A 22074-nucleotide genomic window follows, 5' to 3' on the forward strand; every position below is an offset into this window, starting at 1 on the left:
ATTAATTGGAAATAAACCCATTGCTTGCAGAACACCTTGTTGGATTAGTGTGCTAACCAGCCTCTTTGGGAAATACTGTAAGAGATACATTCCTGAGCACGTACTCTGGGCCAGTTGTTTCATCAGCCTCACAATTCCGAGTTCTTACACTATTCTCATTAACGTGTTTTGCAGCTGATACTAAGGATCAGTAGTTTTAATTTGTGTTTAAAGTCATGCGTCTATTTAATATCTAACTGCCAAATCCTCCCCTCTTCATATAATATTTCTTTCTACCTCACAGATGTACAAGATCTTCAAAAATCAGACTTTCCTAACTGAGTCTAAAATATCTGATAACTGGATTTCTTTGAGTTGTCTTCAAAAATTTCTGAAGTCCTTTCCTAAGATCCAGGACTTCACTCATGCACCATGCGGCTGCTGATACCAGCTTCAAATCTACTGGTGTTAACCTGTCCTTACATAGCTTCTGGTGGTATCATTCATTCGGATTTTAGTTTACACCTCTCCCTTTGTTTTCCCGAATCTGACATCTATAAAAATGACAACACAGGCAGGGAAGGGCACAATGAGCAATCTCCTGCTTCTTAATGCAGGCTGGTGTGGTGTGGGGAGGAGGGGTGGGGATGGGATAAGGTCCTGTGTCTCACATGTCCTTAGAATTGGCATGTACCAGGCTAATGCTCAGGTTGCTAGCATCAACAATGGTTTAGTGTGAAATTTAGAATAAAATCCAATTAAAAGATAACAGGGAAACATATGTTCTGAATGGCAAAAATCAAACATGACTGCTAGCTACTACAGGGAAGCATTAGGATGTTTTACAAACCTGAATCTTCCCTCACCAGTTCTCAGTCTTTCCCATAGCTGATTCATCTTCACTTTGATAGCTTTCAGTGGAAAAACCAGAGAGTTTTACTACAGTGGATCCAATGACCTGTGTCTGAAAACCAGAGCTCAAGAAGAGTGATGGCTGACCCTTGACCCTGTGCTAAACCAGATGACTGGATCTGGCCAGGGTTCAAAGGATGCATTAGAATAATAACCTGGGCAGGAATTAAGGGGTTTTTTTGTGACTTGTACAGGTATCTAGATGTCCCCTCAAAGCCTCATGTGGTCATAGGGGGTAATTTTGAAGGTGACTGGATTAGGCTGTGTAAATGTGGATTAAGGGTATGATACTGGGATTAAGAGTGTGGATAATGGAAGCCTGACCCTGGGTGAGAGTGGCACCAGTAAAAAGACTTATAGCCTGGGTGGAATATAAAGGAAGAGAAGGAAGGCAGGCTTACTGCTGCTGCTTTGCTGCTTGCTGCCTTCTGTCTACCCTACCATGGACTGTTCCTCTTCTGCAATGCCCCTCTACCATGCTGCTATGCCTTGGATCCAGCTGATTATGGACTGAAACCTCTATAGATTGTGAGCTGAAATAAACCTTTCCTCCTTTAACTTTGAGTGTGGGGTATTTTGTCTCCTTCATGAGAAAAGTAACTAAGCCATGCTTCTACTTGAGATTACTGGGCCTACTTCTGTGTTTTCCTCCCCACCATCCTGGGCTTTTGATATGAGGTGAATTCTGGAGTCTCCAGCCCTAAGTTCCAAACTTCCACTGCATCTCCAGTGGTCTGTTTGACATCTCAGCTTGGAAGTCTCCCTAACAGCTCAAAATTGAAAGGTCAATGTGAAGTTCTTTATTCTTCACCCTTTCCCAACCTGTTTCTCCCATCAAATTAGTAAATGGCACTTTTGTATAATCAGTCGTTCAGGCCAGCACACAGGAATTACCATAGATTCCTCTTCCCTTGCCCCTTCCTTCCCCAGACCCACACTATCACCAAGTCTCTCTATCCTGTACACAAACTTGGATCTGTATTCTGCTCACCATGCCCATTGCCCAGATTTAAGGTTCTCACTGATGTCCTTTGTCAACTCTGGGCTTCCCTGAAGCCATTTTCTACCCAGTACAGAGGGATCCCAGGACATAACATGTGACTGGCATGTTACCCTGTTGGGCTCTTAGCTGATCCCTTAGCTCAGTGGCTCTGTGTGGCCAGCATTTCCAGCCTCTAGCCAGGCCAGTGTCTTGATTCACACTGTTTCCGGCCTTCCTGCCTCAGAACTTTTTCCTCCTGTAGCACCTTTCCTCTGGCTCCTCCTCCACAGCTTGGCATTTATGCTGCTCAGCTGGGCCTTCCTGACCACTTTCTCTGTGTGGGCTGCTGCCTCTGTTTCCCTCTCTCACAGTACCCTACTCATTATGCTCATGGCCCATTAAAAGTCCATAATCTTTTGTTTGCCCCTTATTCATCTCTACTCCATGTGCATCCAGCCAGAGCAGAGATCATGCCTGCACATGCCCCATGCTCGAACAAGCTGGGCACTCAGGAACTATTTGCTGAATGACTAATAAATAAAATTTAAGGAGAAAAGATGATTGAATTATAAGAGAGGCTCTCTCAGGTTTCATTTTGCTTTTTTGTTCATCTACAAATCATTAATGACTTCTGCCAGCCAAGGAATGAAGGATATGCAATTTATACAGATCCCACCATATTTACCACCCTTGAGGAAACATATTATGGAAGGTTTGAAAGAATCACACTTCTTCTCTCTACCCAGCCTTGTGCAAATATTCAGAGTAGACATTTTCTGATTATCCTCACCTACATTACTGCTGTCAATATCCAATGTGAACCCAGTGGGAGCAGAATCTATGGCGACACCTATGGGGAGCTGCGAAGCAGTAGGACAGAGTCCTGGCTCTCTAAGGGAAGATGCAAAACAAACAAAATAAAAATACATGGAGTGGAAATGCCCCAAAGACATCAATATCTACAGAACCAATTACCACAGTCATGGGCTTGGCTTATAATAAACTGACAAGAGGGACCATGGCAGTCAGGAGAGGCAGTGGAGGGGCACATACAGAGAGTGACTTTATAAGCCCTCTCTGTGGAGTAAACCTGCTTAAAGAAAAACCCCAAGGAAAGAGAAAATGTCAAGGGAGCACAAGCTGTTGGTTTACCCTATTATGCTGTTTCCCCTGCCACTGGCACTCACATTTCACCTACAAAGCACATACTTTAAGTGGCAGATTTATTGAGAAATTGAGCCAGAGAAATGATTCTTTCTACATTTCTTTTTTTTTTCTATCTTGCCTTTTTATATATATATATCAGCAAAAGAAAAGTATTTTAAAGGTCTTTTTTAACCTGCTTGGTTTTGCAATTGCTCAAAACCGAGAGGGCTCTTGTGGTATTATGGTATTAAATTCTGACTAAGTGGAAGGAATATTCTCTCTTTCCAAACTTAAACATGTGTGGGCGTGGTGTGGTTATGACTTATCAGAAGTGTCTGCTTCTTTTTGATTACATCATGTGTCAACAGGAGACGGCGACCACTCTCTGGAGCCCCAGCTGATGAGGTGTTTTGTCCCTCACTCTCCCCTGTCCAGTCTCACTGGGCAGACTCCAGACCCTGAGAAGTCTACTAAGAACCCTTCACAAAGCTTCAAGGAAGTGGTCTGGGCATCCACGTGTCCCAGGGATGGCTCCATTCAGTCCAGCAGATCCTTTCCCTCCAGATGGTTTAGGATGTAAGGTGTCTTTCATACAAACTCCAGCCCGTATGTTTTCTTGCTTCCCCCTAAACTGTTCCACAGATTCCTGTACAGGCCAGCCACCTTCAGCATAGGCACTTTGGTGCCTGACAGGAAAACCCCTCCCTGAGAAACTTTCCAATAAATGGGACAAACCTTCAAAGAGAGAATGTTCTGGACCTCACTACAGGTTTCCTGACATTTCCTGATGTCTTCCTGATGTTCCCTTTGAGGGACCCACAGTATTTGTCCCCTACATACTTATGTGCCATTATTAAGCTTTTCCCTGTATGTGTAGAATTCCATGAAGAATTAAGAGCCTTCTTCTACTAACTATCATATGAACAATGTCTACTTCACACTGTCTGATCTACAGTAAGCACACAATACATATTTTTGAATGAATACAAAGGAATTCATAGCCTTCCCTCATTGTGCTGCTGAGTTCTACACATCACTGATTCCACAGGCAGCAATATATCAACAAAGAAATAAAGTAAAGTAAGTTCATCTGGGTGTTTTTATGAAAGGGAAGGTGATATGATTGGAAAACCATCTACCTATCATCAGGAACATAACCTGAAAAGATGAATCAAGCCCTTTGACTGTACAGCATTAAACATCTGCATCTTGTAGAGTAGCTGGCTATTGGGGCTAGTTTTGAAAATAAGGTCATTACTCTTCTTTAATAAGTAATTACCTATCTGTTTGATACTTGATTTCTTAGTATTAGTTTCTTTCTTATATATTCTTAATTTTTCCCTTTAATTTATGTCTTCTCTGAACTGACTCAACTTCTATGAGATTCAAGGAAACCCTGTCTCTGACAGCCGAAGAATATAAGCTAGAAACAGACTAGAAATGGCTAGTGATAAAGTAACATGAGAACTTAGGTGAATGGGGTAATTATTGATTGGTTCAGGTCAAGTATTTTTATGTCTTGTATTTTTGTTTAAACCCAAATTGCATACTATACCTCAGGCATAGCCCTGGACCCCCACAAAGGAAAACTTCCTATTCATTTTATGAAAGAAAAGCAGTTACAAGGAAGGTAATAAACAAAGACTATTGTTGAATCCTACAACATTAACCGATAGCCAGAAACTCAGAATAACAATCCAAATGAGAGGTATGAAAATCGTTCTACTCAGTTCCTAATAATAACTTCTAGTCCCACCTTGTTTTTTCATATCTAGTCTGCTTTTTTAATGCCAAATTTCTGGACATAACATTATCTACCTCTACCTACTCCTCTCCACTCCAACACACACACACACACACACCCCACCTGACACTCTGAGAGGAGGGCTCGCAGCTGGAGCAAGGCTGCCTGTGGGGCAATGAAGGAGATGCCAGGGGGAGGAGAGCTGCGTGTTTAGGAGATGCTTGCTTGCTTGCTTGCTTACTTTCCTTCCTTCTTTCTTTCTTTCCTTCTTTCTTTCTTTCATACCAGGGATCGAACTCAGCACCTTATACTTGCCAGGCCTGCATGGCACCACTGAGCTACATCCCCTCCCCGGGGAGATGCTTTCTTAAACAACATGCTGCCATTTCCTTGGAAAGCCAAGAAGAGAAAAACCACAGCACTCACTCATTTATTCATTCAAAAAACACTCACAGACTGCTTGCTAGATAGAGGCTACTCATGATGTACTGGAAGAGATGGGGTAGGAGCAGGGAAAAAATTCAGAGCTTTCTAGACACGGCCCCACTTTTCATCAATTGTTGACCTGTTTATTAAGCATGCAGAAGTTTTCCTCTAAAGCAATATTTTTCACTGAATTCGGGAAGATATACAAATCTAAGAAAATCGACAAAAGTTATTTATAAGTCCCCGAGTTCTCAGTCCCCGATATCTACACGTCTGAACTGGGATGTTAGTAGGACTGGAGTCCCATCTCTGGGACAAAAGAGCAACCAGGATCTGGATGCAGCCTGTACAACCAGTGGGGCAGACTTTGATCCCAGCAAAGGAGAAGGCCGGTGTGCATGGGCACCCGCCCGAGTCCTTCCATCTGGAGGTTGTGCCTGGCAGGTCCTTTGCACTGAGAAGCTAGTAACCCCCAGGCTGTGCATCCAAAAGCCTCCCCAGGGGTGTTCTACACAAAGAGCTCATTCTTCATGCCCCCTCCAAGCCCTCTCATTTGGAATGGAAGTTGGACACTCCTGTCCCAATATCTTGGTTCCTAGGAGATTTGTGACTTCTGAAAAATACATCTGGTTTTCTTCTGTGAAAAGCGGGCAAGTTTTACTGATATCCCTTTCAAATTTTTATCAGTGGCTATTTTGTTCAAAAATATGAAGGTGAATGGCAACTTACATGAATATCATGCTAAAACAATGAAGTAATAGCAATAATATGACATTCAATGCACCAAACACAAAATCTAGACATTGTGCTTTACAAATAATACCTGAATTCAACCCATAACTGCCTTGTAATATAAGTATCAACAGCCCCATTTTACAGATATAGAAACTGAGGCTCACAGCCATTATGTAAAGTTCTTAAAAGCTACATCCAATACAAATTTGATGTAATTCTGTCAGACACTAAACCCTTGCTACCAGCAACTACATTAAATTCCTTCCATTGCAATATCAGTTGAATTAACCTATTTAGCCTTGAGTCAGGCATTATTAAATGTTGCATTCTGTTATCAGAAATAGAAATCATTTGCTGAGTTTATAGAGTCACAGAACATTAGAAGTAGAAGAAACTCTAAGTATAATTTAATTCAAGTTCATTATTATACAGATGAGAAAATTATATTGAAGAGGGTTAGGTAATTTACTCAAGGTCAGCTGGCTGGCTAATGGCTCAGCTGAGACAAAGAAGCCAATTCCCCTGGTTCCCAATTCAGTGCTCTTCCTCCCAACATGCTGCCTTAGACTTGGATGGGCATAACGCCGCTAGAGATACAAGGCACTCACTCCCAAGGTGTGAAAAGCCCAGTGATGTCAGATTCAGATCCTCACATCTGATGCAGAACCTCCCCTTGCAATACCTTTCATCATGTGATTTTCCCCCAACATAATTTTGCAGAGATAATTAGTTATGGAATGCAGCAGCACAGAACTTAATCAAGATAAAAAGCCTGGTGAATATATGCCTTGTACTATTAAGCCTCTAACCACATGCTTCTTGCTCTTGACTGTGTGTAACACTATGGCCAACCCAGTGGCACAATGGGCTACATGATGGATAAAAGAAGATGGGCTAAAAAAATTGCTCCATTTTATCTTGTTGAATCCAACAAACAGAGCAAGTTCAGCCCTAAGGACAGCTCCTTCTCTTTTTCTCCCATCAGAGAACCCAAGCTTCTCTCTTCTCCTCAATCATGTTGGCTATCAATCTGATATTTAGCAATTACCTCCTTTATGCACTACATTATTCTAGGAATTACAGGAATCCAGGAACAAACTTGTAAGGACTTTGTGTTTGCTGCCTGAGTTGTTCTGGCCCAAGATATCTGCATGGCCAGCTCCTTATATTCCAGATATTGGTTCAAAAACTGTCCCCCATCATCATCACTGAAGTCTCATTGCCTAAAAATTTAATCTGTCCCAACCCTCCAGTAAACCGCTAGCACACCAACTGGTTTTAGTTTCCTCATAGCATCTAACACTATCTGAAATTACTGTTTCTGTTTATTAGTTATCTTCATATTCTGCCACTTTTCACTAGGATATGAACTACGTAAGAGAAGAAAAAAATTCTGTATCATTCATCATCACATGCCAGTGCTTGAACCAATATTTAGATCTGGAAAATGTTGAATAATGCCTGAATAAACCCATTCCTAGGAAGCAAAAGTCAAGTTGTAAAAGCAAATCTTACATATTTAGAATGGCTGAGACTCATACAGAATATAATATAATTAACCACTAAGCTGTATGATATAAATGATATGTAACTATTGTCAGGTTCATGATTACATGGAATGGATTTTGACATCACTACTAGAATTTTTCAATCAACCAGAATATTTTTAAGATTAAATGTGAAACTGTAACAATTTTGGTTTCTAGAGGGAAAAAATGGCATCACTTTTTGAATACTGTTTCAATCAACCTAGATAGAGTTTATTTGAGATAGTAAGATGAGGACAGCATTCCCTAGAGTACAAAGCTCTTCAAAAACCTGCTAATTCTGATTGTTGGCATATTTCCAATTCCCTTCCATACCAAGGAGCCTACAATAGTTCAATGTTGCATACAACCTAATTTCTGCATGCAAACCTAACAATCAATGGCTCAATCAGAGCAAAATCTTAGTCCAAAGTGAAAACCAGTCAGGATAGTCCTCCAGTCTGTGACACTCTTTGTGGAGATGACACTAAGTAAAACACGATCCTGAAGGCTATCACATCACGGCTCCTGTGTGGGATGCACACACTAGACAGTATGAAAAGGAAGCATGAGACAATCTTCACCTGTCCACCTTTGAGAAAAAGTGTATAGAACGTGTTCCTAGAACTAACAGCTCAGGGTATCAGCTTGGAGTTTGCTAGAAATGTGGAATCTCAGGCCCTTCCTAGACTTAACTAAGAATCTCCATTTTAATGAAATCTTATGTGATGCACATGAACATTAAATTTTGAGAAGCACTACTGGATAGCAGAACAAACACTATCCAACAACCATGTTTTCATCATGGATCATGGCCAAAAAAGCCCACAACTGTAAACAAATTTGAGAAAATCCAAAGCAAATGGTAGGGGATCGACCATGAAGTCTAATCAGGGTTGACGTCTGGCTTCTGGTGGGTTCACCTTAGACCAGTGTCCTGGCTTCAGTTATTTATTAATCCCATCTTGAACTCTTGTGTGCTTGTCAACAACACAGCAAGAAACTAGCCCTGGTATATGTCAATAGGTAAAAGTATTTCGTTAACATCTTGACTCTGCTACTTACCAGTATTTTGGCCATATGCAAATTGCTGGAGCTTTCTGAGACTTTATTTTCTTATCTGTAAAATGGGCAGGGTAAGACTTAATGGATGTTAGAGGATTAAATAAGAAAAGGGATGTAACGTGCTTACCAAGGTATCTAAAGTTAAGAGCTCAAAAAATGGTAGCTATTTGGTAACATTATTCTTAGTAACTTCCTCTTTCATCTTACCGATCCAGTTTACTCTAGACTCACTGCATCAGAGTCTAGGGACCTGAGACTCAAATTGAATCCTCACACGTATGTTTCAGGAAGAATAAAGTCTGTTATAGAGACTGTCTATCACACAGCCAGGCTTATCTCTGGTGGTTCTGTTCTCAGACCTTTGGACCTATGAATGCCACAGACAGCTGAATTCTCTAAATCCCTTCTCTCTTCACTACAGGGCTTTGCATGTAGCAGACATTCAACAAACGTTTGCTGAATGAATAAATTATATTTAGAAAAAATAGCTATATGCCACAATTGCTTTGCTATATTAACTTTGTTATCATAAATGTGTGTAGAAAGATTCTTTGGAACTGGTTTACAACCCAAGAGTTGTAGAACATAAGATATTACACAAATTTAAATCATTACTCTTCATTGGATTTCTTTAAGCTTGTGTCCTTAATTTGATCAGATTTTTAAGCCATGTGATACAATTTTGCAAGCAAAGCCTAAGAACTGTACCAGCCTCAAATCCACACAACCAGGTCTCAGCTGACCAGCATTCACAGACTGGGATCAGAGGCTGATTGCTGATTCAGCTGGTGTTTTTGTCTCTGCTAAGCAGTTAGTTTGTTCAGTCTCCTGGGAGAGGGACCAATTGAGTCTGTCCTAAGCTATATTCACATGAAAAACAAAGTGTTGGAACATGGGAAACATACATGAGTCCTGTGTGGTGGAAATACAACAGCATGTAGGTGGTTTGCTCCCTTCTTTTGACTCTAATCTGGATGATGTCTGCACCTGGAAGTCACCTTTCAGGAAAAACCCTCACTTGTAACTTGGAGGCAGAGGAAGCTTTCATTGTAAAACAAAGGAAACCAAATAGATAAAATGTGGACTGCACACTCGGAGTTGTAAGCAGAAAGGAAAGCCTTGCTTATTATAGTCCAGCAACTCAGATGTCCTTGCTGATATGCAGCAAAAGCAATGGCAAGAAAAACTATTGGCCAGGTCAGATCTAAAGCAATAATTGAAGTGATACTGGAAAAGAAAGAGAACAAAGATCTAAGGAAATCCACTCTTGAATGGAGTATAAAAAAATAAATAAAAGAAAGAGAAAGATGATGCACCTTGCTTAGTGCATCCAATAGAGGATTAAAAACTAAACCCCTAGAAGTCTAATTTGAGGAAGGCTCAGTTTTTCTTGATCTCTTCTCTGAGATCTACAGATCTGTAACTCTTTACGCGTTTCTTCTGAAGTAAGGAAATATAAAGGACTCATTTCCTCAACAAACTGTGGATGCTAATTACATGCTAAGCACTGTGTCAGGGATGAAGACTCAAAGATCAATAAGATGTGGTCATACCACTTTGTGCATCTCTCAGACTTCTGTCCAAAGCTCAGCTTTCTGTAAATATAATGGTGTGCTTTGCTTTTTGCGATTAACTTTATAAATCTTTGTTCAAGATAACATAAACTTTTCAGGAAATATTTTTTAAACTTTTAAAAGAGCTTTATTATAAAAGTGGCTCACATTTGTTGTGGAAAAAGGAGTATGAAAATTTTGGGTAGAAAATATTAAAAGTCCTTCATAGCTTCCTGTAACCTGGGAACCAACAGATAATTTGGTCTTATATACAAATGAAGTTATTTTGAGATTATATATACATGTTTCTCTATATGTACATTATATATGTGTGTGCAGACACAGAGAAAGGTTAAATATGTGTACATGTGTATATTTACACACATGTATACTACATATGTATGTGTATGCATAAATACTTGTATATATAATTTTTAAAGACCAGACCCTAATCTTCTACAACTTGCTTGTTCATTTCCAAATGCCTAGAAATAGAATATCTCCAAGTGGATAAACAATAAGCTGATAGACAATCACTGTCTGGTTGCTTCTGTGGAGTGAAACTGGATTACTGAGAAATAGGAGCAGGAAGAAGATTTGTTTTCTATTTTATAATATTTCATGGATCTTGAATATTTATATAAACTTTTGAAATTAAAAAAAGCACGGTAAGTACTATCAAGACTATTATGCAAGACAGTCCCACAGGGAAATGACAATACAAGGAGATGCAAAGAGTGCTGAAAAAGATACTTATAAAGATCTGTAAGAGCCCCAAACAGGCAGCAAAGAACTCTTGTCTGTAGCATCAAGGACAGCTTCGTAGGAGGGCTAACAATCAAGCTAGTTCTTTCTGAATAGCAAAGAGGTGAGATGGAGGACAAGGTTGGCAACAGTGAGAATCACACACGCCAAATCTCAGACATGTGAAGAACCTTATCTCCTCTTACAAATCAGCAGAATCTGTGTCCTAGAGAGCTCTCGTCCAGAGTCTCCAGAAGGAATAAACCCCGATGACATTCGCCCAGTGAAAATGAACTGGGACTTCCAGCCTCCAGAATTGAGAAGAACACATTTGTTCTGTTATGATCCGGGAATTTTGTGGTAATTTGTTACAGCACCCACAAGAAGCTGATACAGGAAGCAATGTACTGCTGCTCATGCTGGGAAAGCAGTAAGGAGTTAGTGAGGACTTCAAGCTGAGGGGTGACGCCATTAAATTGCATTTTAAAAAGGTAGCAGATGGTGAATTGTAGAATGGAATAGAGTAACAGGAAACAGAAGCAGAGGAGATATATGAAGAAGCTATTTTAATTGTTTTTTTAATTGGCATATAATAACTGTACATATTTATGAAGTACAATGTGGTGTTTTGATTCATGTATACATTGCATAATAATAAAATCAGGGTAATTAGCATATCCATCACCTTAAATTGTATCATTTCTTCATGGTAAATATGTTTAAAACTGTTGCTTCTAGATATTTTGGGATAAGATATGCATTATTGTTCATTATATTCACTCTACTCTAGCATAGTACACCAGAATTTATTCCTCCTACCTGACTGTGACGCTATTTCATTGACCAACCCCTTTATTGCTCCTTTCCCTTTCTCCCCAATCTGAATCACTTGATATTATAAACTCACAGTCTTGAAGAAATGGAGAGGAGGGGACATGTCTTGAGGAATCATTTAGGTATTTAAAAAGGCAAGACTTTGATATGGTTGTATGTGAAGGATGGAGAAGAGCATCAAGAAATACTTTTCCTTTTACATTTTGACCCATCAATGGAGTTTACTAATCTACTAGTGGATACAAGGGAGAGAAAGGAAATGTTGATCATCAAGGTGCCTATAGAATATCTAAGTAAAAATCCTAAACACTCAAGGGCAAAGACGCTTTGAGTCCTGAAGGAAAGGAAAGCATTGGTTGTGCAGGTTGAAGTAGGTATAGAAAGGAAGTACCCAACAACAGTAAAGAAGGAAGAAACATTAATAATGAAAGCTCTGAATCACTTTTTATAAATGTAAATCACTTCTTTAGAGAAACAAAGACCAAAGAAAAGAATGAAAAATAAAGGCCAAATACTTATGAAGAGATTCTGAACAATATAGCATTAAAGACATCAGAGGAAGAGGAAATTTTTAAGAGGGATGACTGGTCAAGAGGGACTAATTATTCTGTTAAGAAAGGTAGAATGATCATAGAATAGATACAGTGACCCTCTGATGAGGCCCTTGATTTCCTTCTCTAGTGCTGTTTCTGGAAAAGAAGTAGTTGAAAGCAATAATTGGAAGAGTGAAGTGGAGTTCAGGAAGTAAAGATGTATAAACTACTCTTCTGAGTCATTTGTAGAAAAATGGTTGCACTTGAGACCATAACGTTTTCAGATGGACAAGTTTAAATACCACATGGTTTCTTTCAGAAGAGAAATCCCAAGTATAAATGAATTAAAGAGAAAAATAAAAAAACAAGGAATAGGAAACAGAAAGACAGATATTTTGCAAACAGGAAAGGGATCAAGAAATGGAGGTGGGAATAGATGAAAGAGAAAAGGGAAGTAAAAAGAATTAAGAGGTGCTCTGTACATGTACCAACTTCTCAGGATGAATGTAATCATTATGTGCTGCAAACATGTACAAATAAAAATAAAATTTTTTTAAAGAAATTCAATGGTTGGGGATGGATAGATCAAAATACGTTATATGAATGGAACCCACCAAAAATGTAAAACTAGGGGGAAAGGCAAGACAAGGAAGGTAATGGGAGGTGAAAATGATCAAAGTATATTATGTGCATGCCAAAATGAAATCTATTAATCTGTATTACCAATATGCACTAATAAAAATCACATGAAAAGAAATTCTGTGATAATGTAGGACCAGGAAATAGTGGTTTAAAAAGGTTACATGTTTATGAGACTATGATCTTTCAGAAGATGAAATACTTTATAGAAGACACAATTGCATCTTGGGGAAGAAATAATTCAGTGGCTGAAAAAATATATATTCCACTGTCTTCCATTGGGATTATCTAGGGACTGGAGATACTAAACTCCGAACCACAGTTATGACAAATAAGCGCTTGTGGAATGGAAGGCTGACTTCTGGAGATCTGGTCAAATACATTCATCTCTGAGTTTTTGTCAGTCAGGCATAACTAAAGCATGCTACATGTCTACAACGAAACCAAAACAGAAGTCACCACTTCAGAAGACTTTTACCACCATTAACACCACCATCACTGTCAACAGGTGCAACAGCAACAAATAACTGCTGAGTGCCTACCATGTGCCTGTCTCTGTGTTAGGCTATGGGGATTTAAAGTTGACTTTAAATGGACTTTACCCTTGAGGATTTTGAGATATTGTAGAAAGAAAATGCTGTGGTTTGGAAAAGTATTCCCCAAAAGCTAATGAGTTAAAGGCTTGGTTCTCATCCCATGGTGCCATGGGGAGGTGGTGGAACCCTTATGAGGTAAAGCCAAGCGGGAGGGTTTCCAGTCATTGGGATGTGCCCTTGCAGAAGGCTCCACCTGGCCTCTGCTTTTTATCTCTTTGTCTGTCTTTTCTTCATCTCCCACCTTTCTCCCTCCAAGGGTCTTCAAGCCATATAAGACATGACAATACTTGGACTCCAGCCCTGTCTTGTCTTTCTCTTTGCTTCCCAGCCACCATGAAGTGAGCAGCTTTTCTCTACCATATGATACCTGAAGAGATATCCTGCCTTGCCAGGGGCCCAAAAGCATTGGGGCCAACCAACCATGGACTAAAATGTTCAGAACCATTAGCCAAAATAAACCTTTCCTTTTTTAAAGTCAGTTATCTCAGGTTTTTTCACAACAGAAAACTGCCTAAGACAGATGAAAGTACTATTTATCCCAAATGCCTGCCCTGAGAATGTTTCTCATCTAAAAGGGTATTAATAAGGCTCCGTAAGCTATTAGAGCTGAGGGATGACAGAGGGCATAACATGAAGTCTAGGTAATTGAATACAGTAAAATCATTTGACCTATTTTAGGTTTCCAACCTCTAAGTCTTGTGCCTTTTTCATTTCATTTCACCATGACAAATCTCTTTTCCTACTCAATCTCTAAGCAATTTTAGGTAACTGGTCATAGGTACAGAAGTAAAGAATAGTAAAAAATAAATATCTTTTTTGTGAAAAGGATTGTAAAGTGATAGCTGGAAAGAAAATATAATTGAAGAACTCCTTCTGGAAGAAGTGTCCCTTGCACATCATGGCAGATACAGCCCTCTCAGGACACTTATCACCCAAGGGTACAAAGTCCCCTTTTGAACCAGAACTCTCAGAGTGCAGGACAGCAGAACTTCCTTCTTTTTCTTAAGAGCTTATCATTCTTAATCAGTAGCATGCCTCACCCAGGGTTTAGAATAAAAAGAAAATTAGTATCTAGAAGAAAAATATTTAAAAGAACGTTTTGTTTTGAGCCAAATAACAAGAGAGACAAACCTCATTACTTGGAGCTAAGGGTCAGAACTAGGAAGTGGTAAATATGGTCAATGGACATCCATCTCTTGGTTTTCATCAGTCAGATATAACCATACTACAATGTTTCAGTATCTTTTTAAGATCAATATCAAGCAAAGGGTTATATGAATCATGTCCCTCCAAGAAGTCAAGTCAGTGGTGGGATTGTGGCAGAACTAGCTCCCAAGTGACAAGAGAGGCTTGAGATCAAGGGAAATGAAGTTTAATGTCAAGACCATTGACACTTAGCCCAGGTAGAAAATTTGTCCGTGGCCTTGACACTATGCCCCACTTTTCTTGACCCTAGGGATATAGCAATGTTTGCGAGAGACTGAGGTGTAGAACCAGGAACTCTGAGTAATGCAAGGCTTTCTTTCTCCAGAAGTCCCAGGCCCTGGAAATCCCTGAACCACTGGCAAATAAAAATAGTGGAAGATTCAGAGTTTTAGTTCAGTCCACAGGCTCTGGCATGGAATGTCAGAAAGCTTCACCATTGGAAACTGGTTTTATCGACATTTACTTACATTACATTGCTCTCTTGGCAAACTGAAATCAGAACAATGTTAAGATTATAAAGTTTTAAGGGATGCCAAAAGCCTGTGAGTATGTCTTTGAATTTAGAAAAGTCAGGCTTGGGTGGAAATGCTTGCTGCAATTGTAGCCTAGAAGCATAACTTTTGCTCCTGGGAGAAAGGGATCAACCAGGAGAGAGGCTATCATGCTTTGGTACCTCTTGAGCAAGGCAAAACAGGAAACTGCATGGGGCTCACAGAACCAAAAGCATCTTAGCCACTGGGGCATCTGTGCCTCTTAGAAGCACAACTGACAGCAGAGTGTCTCTTGTCTCAGATCAACCTTTGATATTGAGTCTCAAAATGATTCATTTCTTGAAATTTCATTGTACTAATTCATCTCTTGCCCCTTAGCAACTCACACATTATGTAATTTGGCCTTGTCAGAATACCACGCATATAACCTCAGGGGAAGTTCCATGAATGACAACTGTGAAGCAACCATGGTTGATGAGACTACAAATATAGTGGCCAGTAGTCTTACTGTACCAGAAAGTGCATGCAGACGATTTTAAATTTCAATTTCTTAATATTTACTTGGACTGAAAATTAATTTGTTATTAATATGATGGACAAGGATTTATTTGTGAGTCTGTCATGCAGAGATATGTAAACATGGGCCAAAAGAAACTTCCTTATAATGCAGATCTGCAAGAAAGCTGAGATAGGACAGGGTGAAATGAGGTGGGGTTTACCACGCGGGGTTGCAGTGCAATGTGCTGGGGTTGCGGAGGAAAGAAGTTGTAGAGGAGACTAAAACATTCTCTTCCTTCCCTCATATCCATAAAAAACAGTCTAACACTTTGGCTTTGCTGCAATAATTGAATGAATAGCAGCTGTAAAAACCTTGAGTGCATTCTCTGCATGGTAATTAACACACTGGCCATATAGTTTTGACACCATCTTGCATCTAAAATTCCTCCGACTCCCTCATTTTGAGATTTGGTTTTGGCAACCAAACCTTGGATATTTTAAAGATGGACACACAGCACTAAAGGAAAATGTGAGCCAGACCTTTCCATATGGACTTCTTAAGCTCGATCATATGGATTGTACATGATCAGCTGTTCCTGCATGGAGTGTAGAATTTGGGGCTGATCGTGCTACTCACCTTTACTGATATCTTCATATTCCATCCAGAGTCGCCGCTGGACTTGCTTGTTTGGGTACCAGATAGAACAGGACTCTTCAAAGCCATAGATAGCTTCCTGGATGTAATGATTGCCAAACTGATCCAATAAGGCCACAAAATCTGCACGGGATGTAGCCCCATCCAGGGAATGAAGAGCATTGCTGAAAGCTATGGAGGAAAGTCACCCAAGAGTAAAAGTGAAGACGCACAATTTGAGTATATGGATTCCCAGTCAATTCAGGCATAAGTGTGTGTATGACTCATGGAGATGATGGACATCAGGCTAAGGAAATTGGATGAATATTTCCATCTAACCAAATCCAATCTTTTCAAGCCAATTGGTTGTGTATTAACTTTGTGCAAATTAAGCAGAACATTGCCAAATCTCCACTCTCACACCCCTAAGGTAAATATGTTTCCCCACCCCTAACCACAGGTCATGAAATTAAATCAATTTAGTCAGTTCAAATAATAGCATGTTTTCAAAGAAAGAGAATAGCATAGTCTAAAATAGAAAACAAATACTAGCAGAGAATATTTCACATCATAAGATGAAATACTGAAATACTGTTTCATGAAACATGTGTTGTATGGATGTGGGAGTGTGTGTATGCCCAAGGTCATGACATAAAAATGTATTCTAACAATGAGTAATGGCCAAAAATGTTTACAAAATGCTGCTTTTAGACACAGAAATGGGCAATGGAAAGATAATGGGAAAAAAAGTTAAGACAAGTCATTAATATATTGGTTATATCTTATTTCAAAAAATCAAAAGTAAAAGGATTATTCTCTATATATTCTCTATTATATCTCTATTCACCCTGTGTGTGTATATGTCTCACTTCTGGTCATAACCCTCTGGTTATCATCTTCCATTTATCTTTCTCCTGTTGGCCCTAAGATTCCACCTCCCGGTTGCTGACCCAAGACTCTGCGTAGTAAGTTTTGAACTCAATACTCCTTAACTTGCTAGGAATAATATGCGTATATTTATTTCTCTCTTTGTGTGTATATGTGTACACATCACTATGTAACTATTACTGTTTTCCATACAGATATATTACTATATAGTTAGAGATGTAATTTTCTATGACTCTATATCTCAACCTATCTATTTATTGCACTTACTTGCTGTTTAAGAAACTTAAGCTGTCTCTTATTTTTTTAATTTTTCCTTCAACTATCTTTCTTGCTATCTTTCCCTTATGCCATTATATGGAATCTCTAAGTTATATTCTTTGCATTTGGAATGCTTTATTCTGTCAAATTGTGAAAAGTCTGCTTTTGAAATATTCTCCCCTCCACTGAGTGACCCCAGAATAAAGCTAAATTAGTTGTCCAGGCATCTCTCAATAAACACCTCCTGGAGCCTTTTACAGATGTTATTGGTTCCAGCCTTGCCCATTCTGTCTCTTCTACTGTTCAAGTTAATACTTGCCATTTAATCTGTACATAGAAAAGGATCCTATTCTTCAGTGCCATTTTCCTTAAGAGTGAATCTGAGTAAGGTCCTGAATCCCATGTCTTCAACACTGGGACCAAAGGCCTTTCCCCTGGGAGGACTTCCAAGTCCTCAGCAGGGGTGGGGGGTTCATGCCTCAGTGCTCACCCTGAGAGACAGCTGCCTGGCTGAGTTTGATGTGGTACATCACAGACTGCACCTTCCAGTGCTGCAGTACGGGGTAACCAGACACTTCACTGAAGTTCACCATCCCTGGGGAGAGAGGAGATACAGGGTCAGCGCTCAAGATTGATTCATGATGCCCAAGTCAAAAAACATAACCAAACTCAATCAGGCTAAGGATTATAATTGTGCGAAAATGATGAAGTGTTCTTTAATGAAGAAAATTTCTAGAATCATAGTAACAATAGCTATCATTAACTGAACATTTACTCTGTGCCTGGCATTTTGCTAAGTGCTTTGCATATATTGAACTTTCTGCTCCTTGTGAGAGCATTGTTATTATTTACATTTTATAAATGAGGATTCTGTGGCTCAGAGAGGGTGTTTATATATAAGGTCCCTAAAAAACGAGGTAGCCCAGGATGAGGTTCCAGATGTGTCTGAGCCCAGGGCCAGTTCTTACTCATGCTACTATAATGTCCTCATAATAAATTTATATTAAGCTCCAGGCTTACTGTAACACAGATTTTTACTCTCTTGAATAGCTGCAGAATTGACTCAGCTCACGTATCTGATAACATTGATTTTTCTGTCTCATTTAACTGATTTGTGTTTGGTAGTTAAGTTTTAATTACTCTGAAGCTGATAAAGCTTATTTCTTCTTTACCAGAAGGGACAGTGTCAAGGTGACTGAATTATTTCAGAAGGCAGGGTTGGCCAAATATCAAGTGTCATCTCTTCCAGGCAACGAGACAGGGACTTGTGGTGTCCCTTTTCCTGACGGGAAAACTGGGGCTCTGAGAATCTAAAGTAGTTGTCCAGGCGACTCCCAATAAACACGCCCAGGAGTCTTTTTACAGATGTTATTAATGGGCGGCTCTTCCTCGAGAGTTCTGGAGAAAAAGTGTCACCCTGTTTGAATTCTAGCCACTACTAAAATAGAAAATGCTGTAGAAACAAAACAATTAGGCCATAGGAAATTTAAAAATTGTCTTGCTAAATTTAGGAAAACAATTTTAGCTTCATTTCTAGGCCTAATATTTGCTGTATGTGTAATTTATTTGGGTGTGTGTGTGTGTATATATATATTTGTTAATGTATATATATACACAAATACAATGGCTATATGTAGTAGGTTTATAGATATAACATACAACATATAGTGTGTATGTGTACAAATACAATGGCAACTATAGCTATATATAAAATTATACATACATGGTGAATTATTCTGCCATTTTGACCCAAGCTTCCTTTAAGCGAAATCAACTAATTTAATACCTAAATTGAATGTGGAGTAGGCAGGATTAATTAGGCACTTGTCAACTCTGATCAAATTAGGTGAGTAATTACCAAATTTCCATTTCTGTGTGAATCATATGGGAATAATTATTGGTAAAGAAAAAGAAAAAAGGTCAAGAAAGGTGCTTAATGAGTCAACTGCTTAAATTTTATCTTAGGTAATCAAAGACAAGGTACCAAAAACTAAGAGAAGGTTTTCGATACTTTCTTTTCCTTCAAATATTTCTCTTTCAAAGCATTAAGTTTGTGGTGACAGTCATACCACCACACACCTTGGCTTTTAACCTGTACATTAACTTCAAAAGCATATGTATGAAATTCTAACTTAGCAAGCTCAAAACTTCAGTCATATACCTTAAAGGTGCATGTCATTAGCATGTCAAACGTGTATGATATGCAGAACTGCTCTCAAATCATGTTAGCACATCAGCAGCTTTGTTATTTCAATATAGTGAGTCTAATAAATAAATATTTTCAACTTTGAAAGTTCCTTTTAACTGAATTGTTTCATTGGAAAAAGAAATAGGGCAGAAACAAGAGGCCAGAGTCCCAGACCAGCTGTGTTGCCCCAGAAGGCAGTTTCAGGTTAGAGTCACTCTGATACACATAACCTTTTGTTCTCACAGCCCAAGTATCTTCTCACTGGCTATGTGGCTAGGGAATATAGTTTTATTTTTTATATATATATAAGTACATGTCTGCTGTACATAATGTTTACTTTCCTTGTGTGGAGTTGGTACACTTACATAACACATCTTAATTCCTTTTTGCATCACCTTTCCCTCCCCTCTTTTCCCCACTCCCTCAATTCATTCTTTCTTTCTTTCTTTCTCTCTCTCTCTCTTTCCTTTCTTTCTTTTTTTTTTTTTTTTGGTACCAGGGATCGAACTCTGGTCCTTGCACTTGTGCAGGCGGCGGAACCACTGAGCTAAATCCCCGGCCTCCCTCCCTCTGTCTTTTGATCTCCTTCGCACTTGTGAAAGATCCTTCTCCCCGCTTCCCATTATCTGTCTTTTATTTTGCTCTTTATAATTTGGGTTTCTCATAGAAGAGGAAACCGTGTAGTATTTAAGCTTGTGTGTCTGATTTATTTCATCTAACATGATGGTCTCAAGGTGGATTCGTTTTTGATTCCCAATTGTTTTCATCTATAAAGTGAACCACTTCTCTGAGATGATGCCTTGTCTCCTTTTCAAAGCCGTGATTCCCACCAGCTATATGACTTTGGGCTAGGCAACTCATTTGTTTCAATTTTCATATCTGAAAGGGAGGGATGGTATTCATTCTACTTACTTTACAGGTAGGGAGAACAGAATAAAATTAAAGACATAAACATGATCTGAGAAAAAAATAAAGCATTCTGCACATGCATGGCCTCGATGTGGTCATCCACCTCCTCCTGCTTCTCCTCCTCAGCACGCTCTTATCATGCGTAACTGTGCAAACTTCACATCTCTTAACTGATGTTTTTGTTATAACTTCCTAGGCTTCAGTCCAGAGCAGAGAGAAGAAAAAATAAAAGAACAGGCATGGGGGTAAGAATGACAGTGCCTCATATCTACTTAGGGTGAGCCGAACAACTGAACTCCATTACTTAGCTGCTAAACAACAATTCTGCTGGATGCACTTAGATTACACTATAGTCAGGGCAACGGTTATGTAACTGTTAATGCTTGGGAAATGTTTTTTCTGTGCCTACTTGCAGATAATATTTCCATTAGTTCAAAAAGGGATAGTTTAGAGTATACATTTTCTAGCTGAGTCATATGATTCTCCGTATGCCCTTGACTTACAGTCAGGTTCAGTTTTCATTTTATTTTATTTTTTATTATCATTTTGAGACACATTCCTGCCAAATAGTTCTCTATTTTTTTCAAACAAAATATCACAGACTATGTTTTCTTGAGAAAGAGCATTATTTCTTTTTCTATCTATGTTTGAGAAAAGAATTACTGCACAGATCTCTGCAATCTTCAAGGAAAGGAGGGAGAGAAGAAAAAAAAGGAGAGAGGGAGGGAGGGAAAGGAAATAAAGAAGAAAAGAGAACTACTTTTCTTGTGTTGTTTGATGTGTAACGCCTGAGGTATATCTAACCCTGGAGCTCGAAAGGCAAGAATGGGCTTCCTTTGAATGGACTTGAGAAGTTTCAAAGAGCTCAGGGGCTCTAATCTTCAATCCTCTTTGGTGCCTATAGCACCAAACAGACCTGAGAGTGTGGCCAGCAGCCTCGTCTACCTCCTTAGTCAATCACTGGACTGCCTTGATTTTATCAAATGGAAGACTGAATATACAAATGGACAAAGCAAGACATATATAAAAGCACAACTCTGACCTACGAGCCGATCCATAGCCACCAGCTCAGGATACTACCCAGAGTACCCCAGTCAGCATTCCAGGAAGTCAGACCACTACTCCTAGAAAACAGAGCTGAAGCCAAACAGTAGCCATTGTAACAACTGAATCCAAATAACTAGGCCTTTATTAATAACTGACAGTTTCTCTAATTTTTGTTCTCACTTTCTAGGTCCAAGCAGAGAAAGCCAAATATGTATTCCTGGTCAATGGCATAGGATACCCACTCCAGCTTCCTCCTGCCAACAGCGTCCCAACCACACCTGAAACCTCTGATTTCCAAATGAAGCTTTCCCACCCCTCCGCCTGCCTTTGATTCCTTGCCAAATCATAAGTGATGACGACTGTGTCCCTTGCTATAGCCAGCTCACAATAAATAGCCTTTCCCTGTCCTCATTTTGTTGGCTTTTGTTTATTTTCATACAACCTGCAACAACAAAGAGGCCTGAGAAGCTCAGAGTTCTCAACTATTATGTGGCTGAAGCAAGGGAAGACACACTTTAAATCAGTATTTTCCAGTGTGTTC

At 39.3% G+C, this 22074-nt stretch overlaps 1 protein-coding gene across 5 annotated transcripts in view; it reads right to left on the reverse strand.

The window, feature by feature from the left end:
• Astn1 (astrotactin 1) overlaps positions 1 to 22074 on the reverse strand; it is a 372600-nt gene that overhangs the window by 135111 nt on the left and 215415 nt on the right. For all 5 annotated transcript variants that reach the window (XM_087194137.1, XM_087194136.1, XM_004853389.3 and 2 more), the window contains 2 exons: positions 17880 to 17984; positions 16247 to 16435 (listed from right to left, as the gene is read on the reverse strand). In XM_087194137.1, the coding sequence (XP_087050263.1) occupies positions 16247 to 16435; positions 17880 to 17984 (294 nt within the window). The remainder of the gene's footprint in view (positions 1 to 16246; positions 16436 to 17879; positions 17985 to 22074) is intronic.

The sequence above is a fragment of the Heterocephalus glaber genome, unplaced genomic scaffold (assembly GCF_053883595.1).
Source record: "Heterocephalus glaber isolate CG9 unplaced genomic scaffold, H.glaber_assembly_v1.0 deba00001600, whole genome shotgun sequence".
Classification (NCBI taxonomy): Eukaryota; Metazoa; Chordata; class Mammalia; order Rodentia; family Bathyergidae; genus Heterocephalus; species Heterocephalus glaber.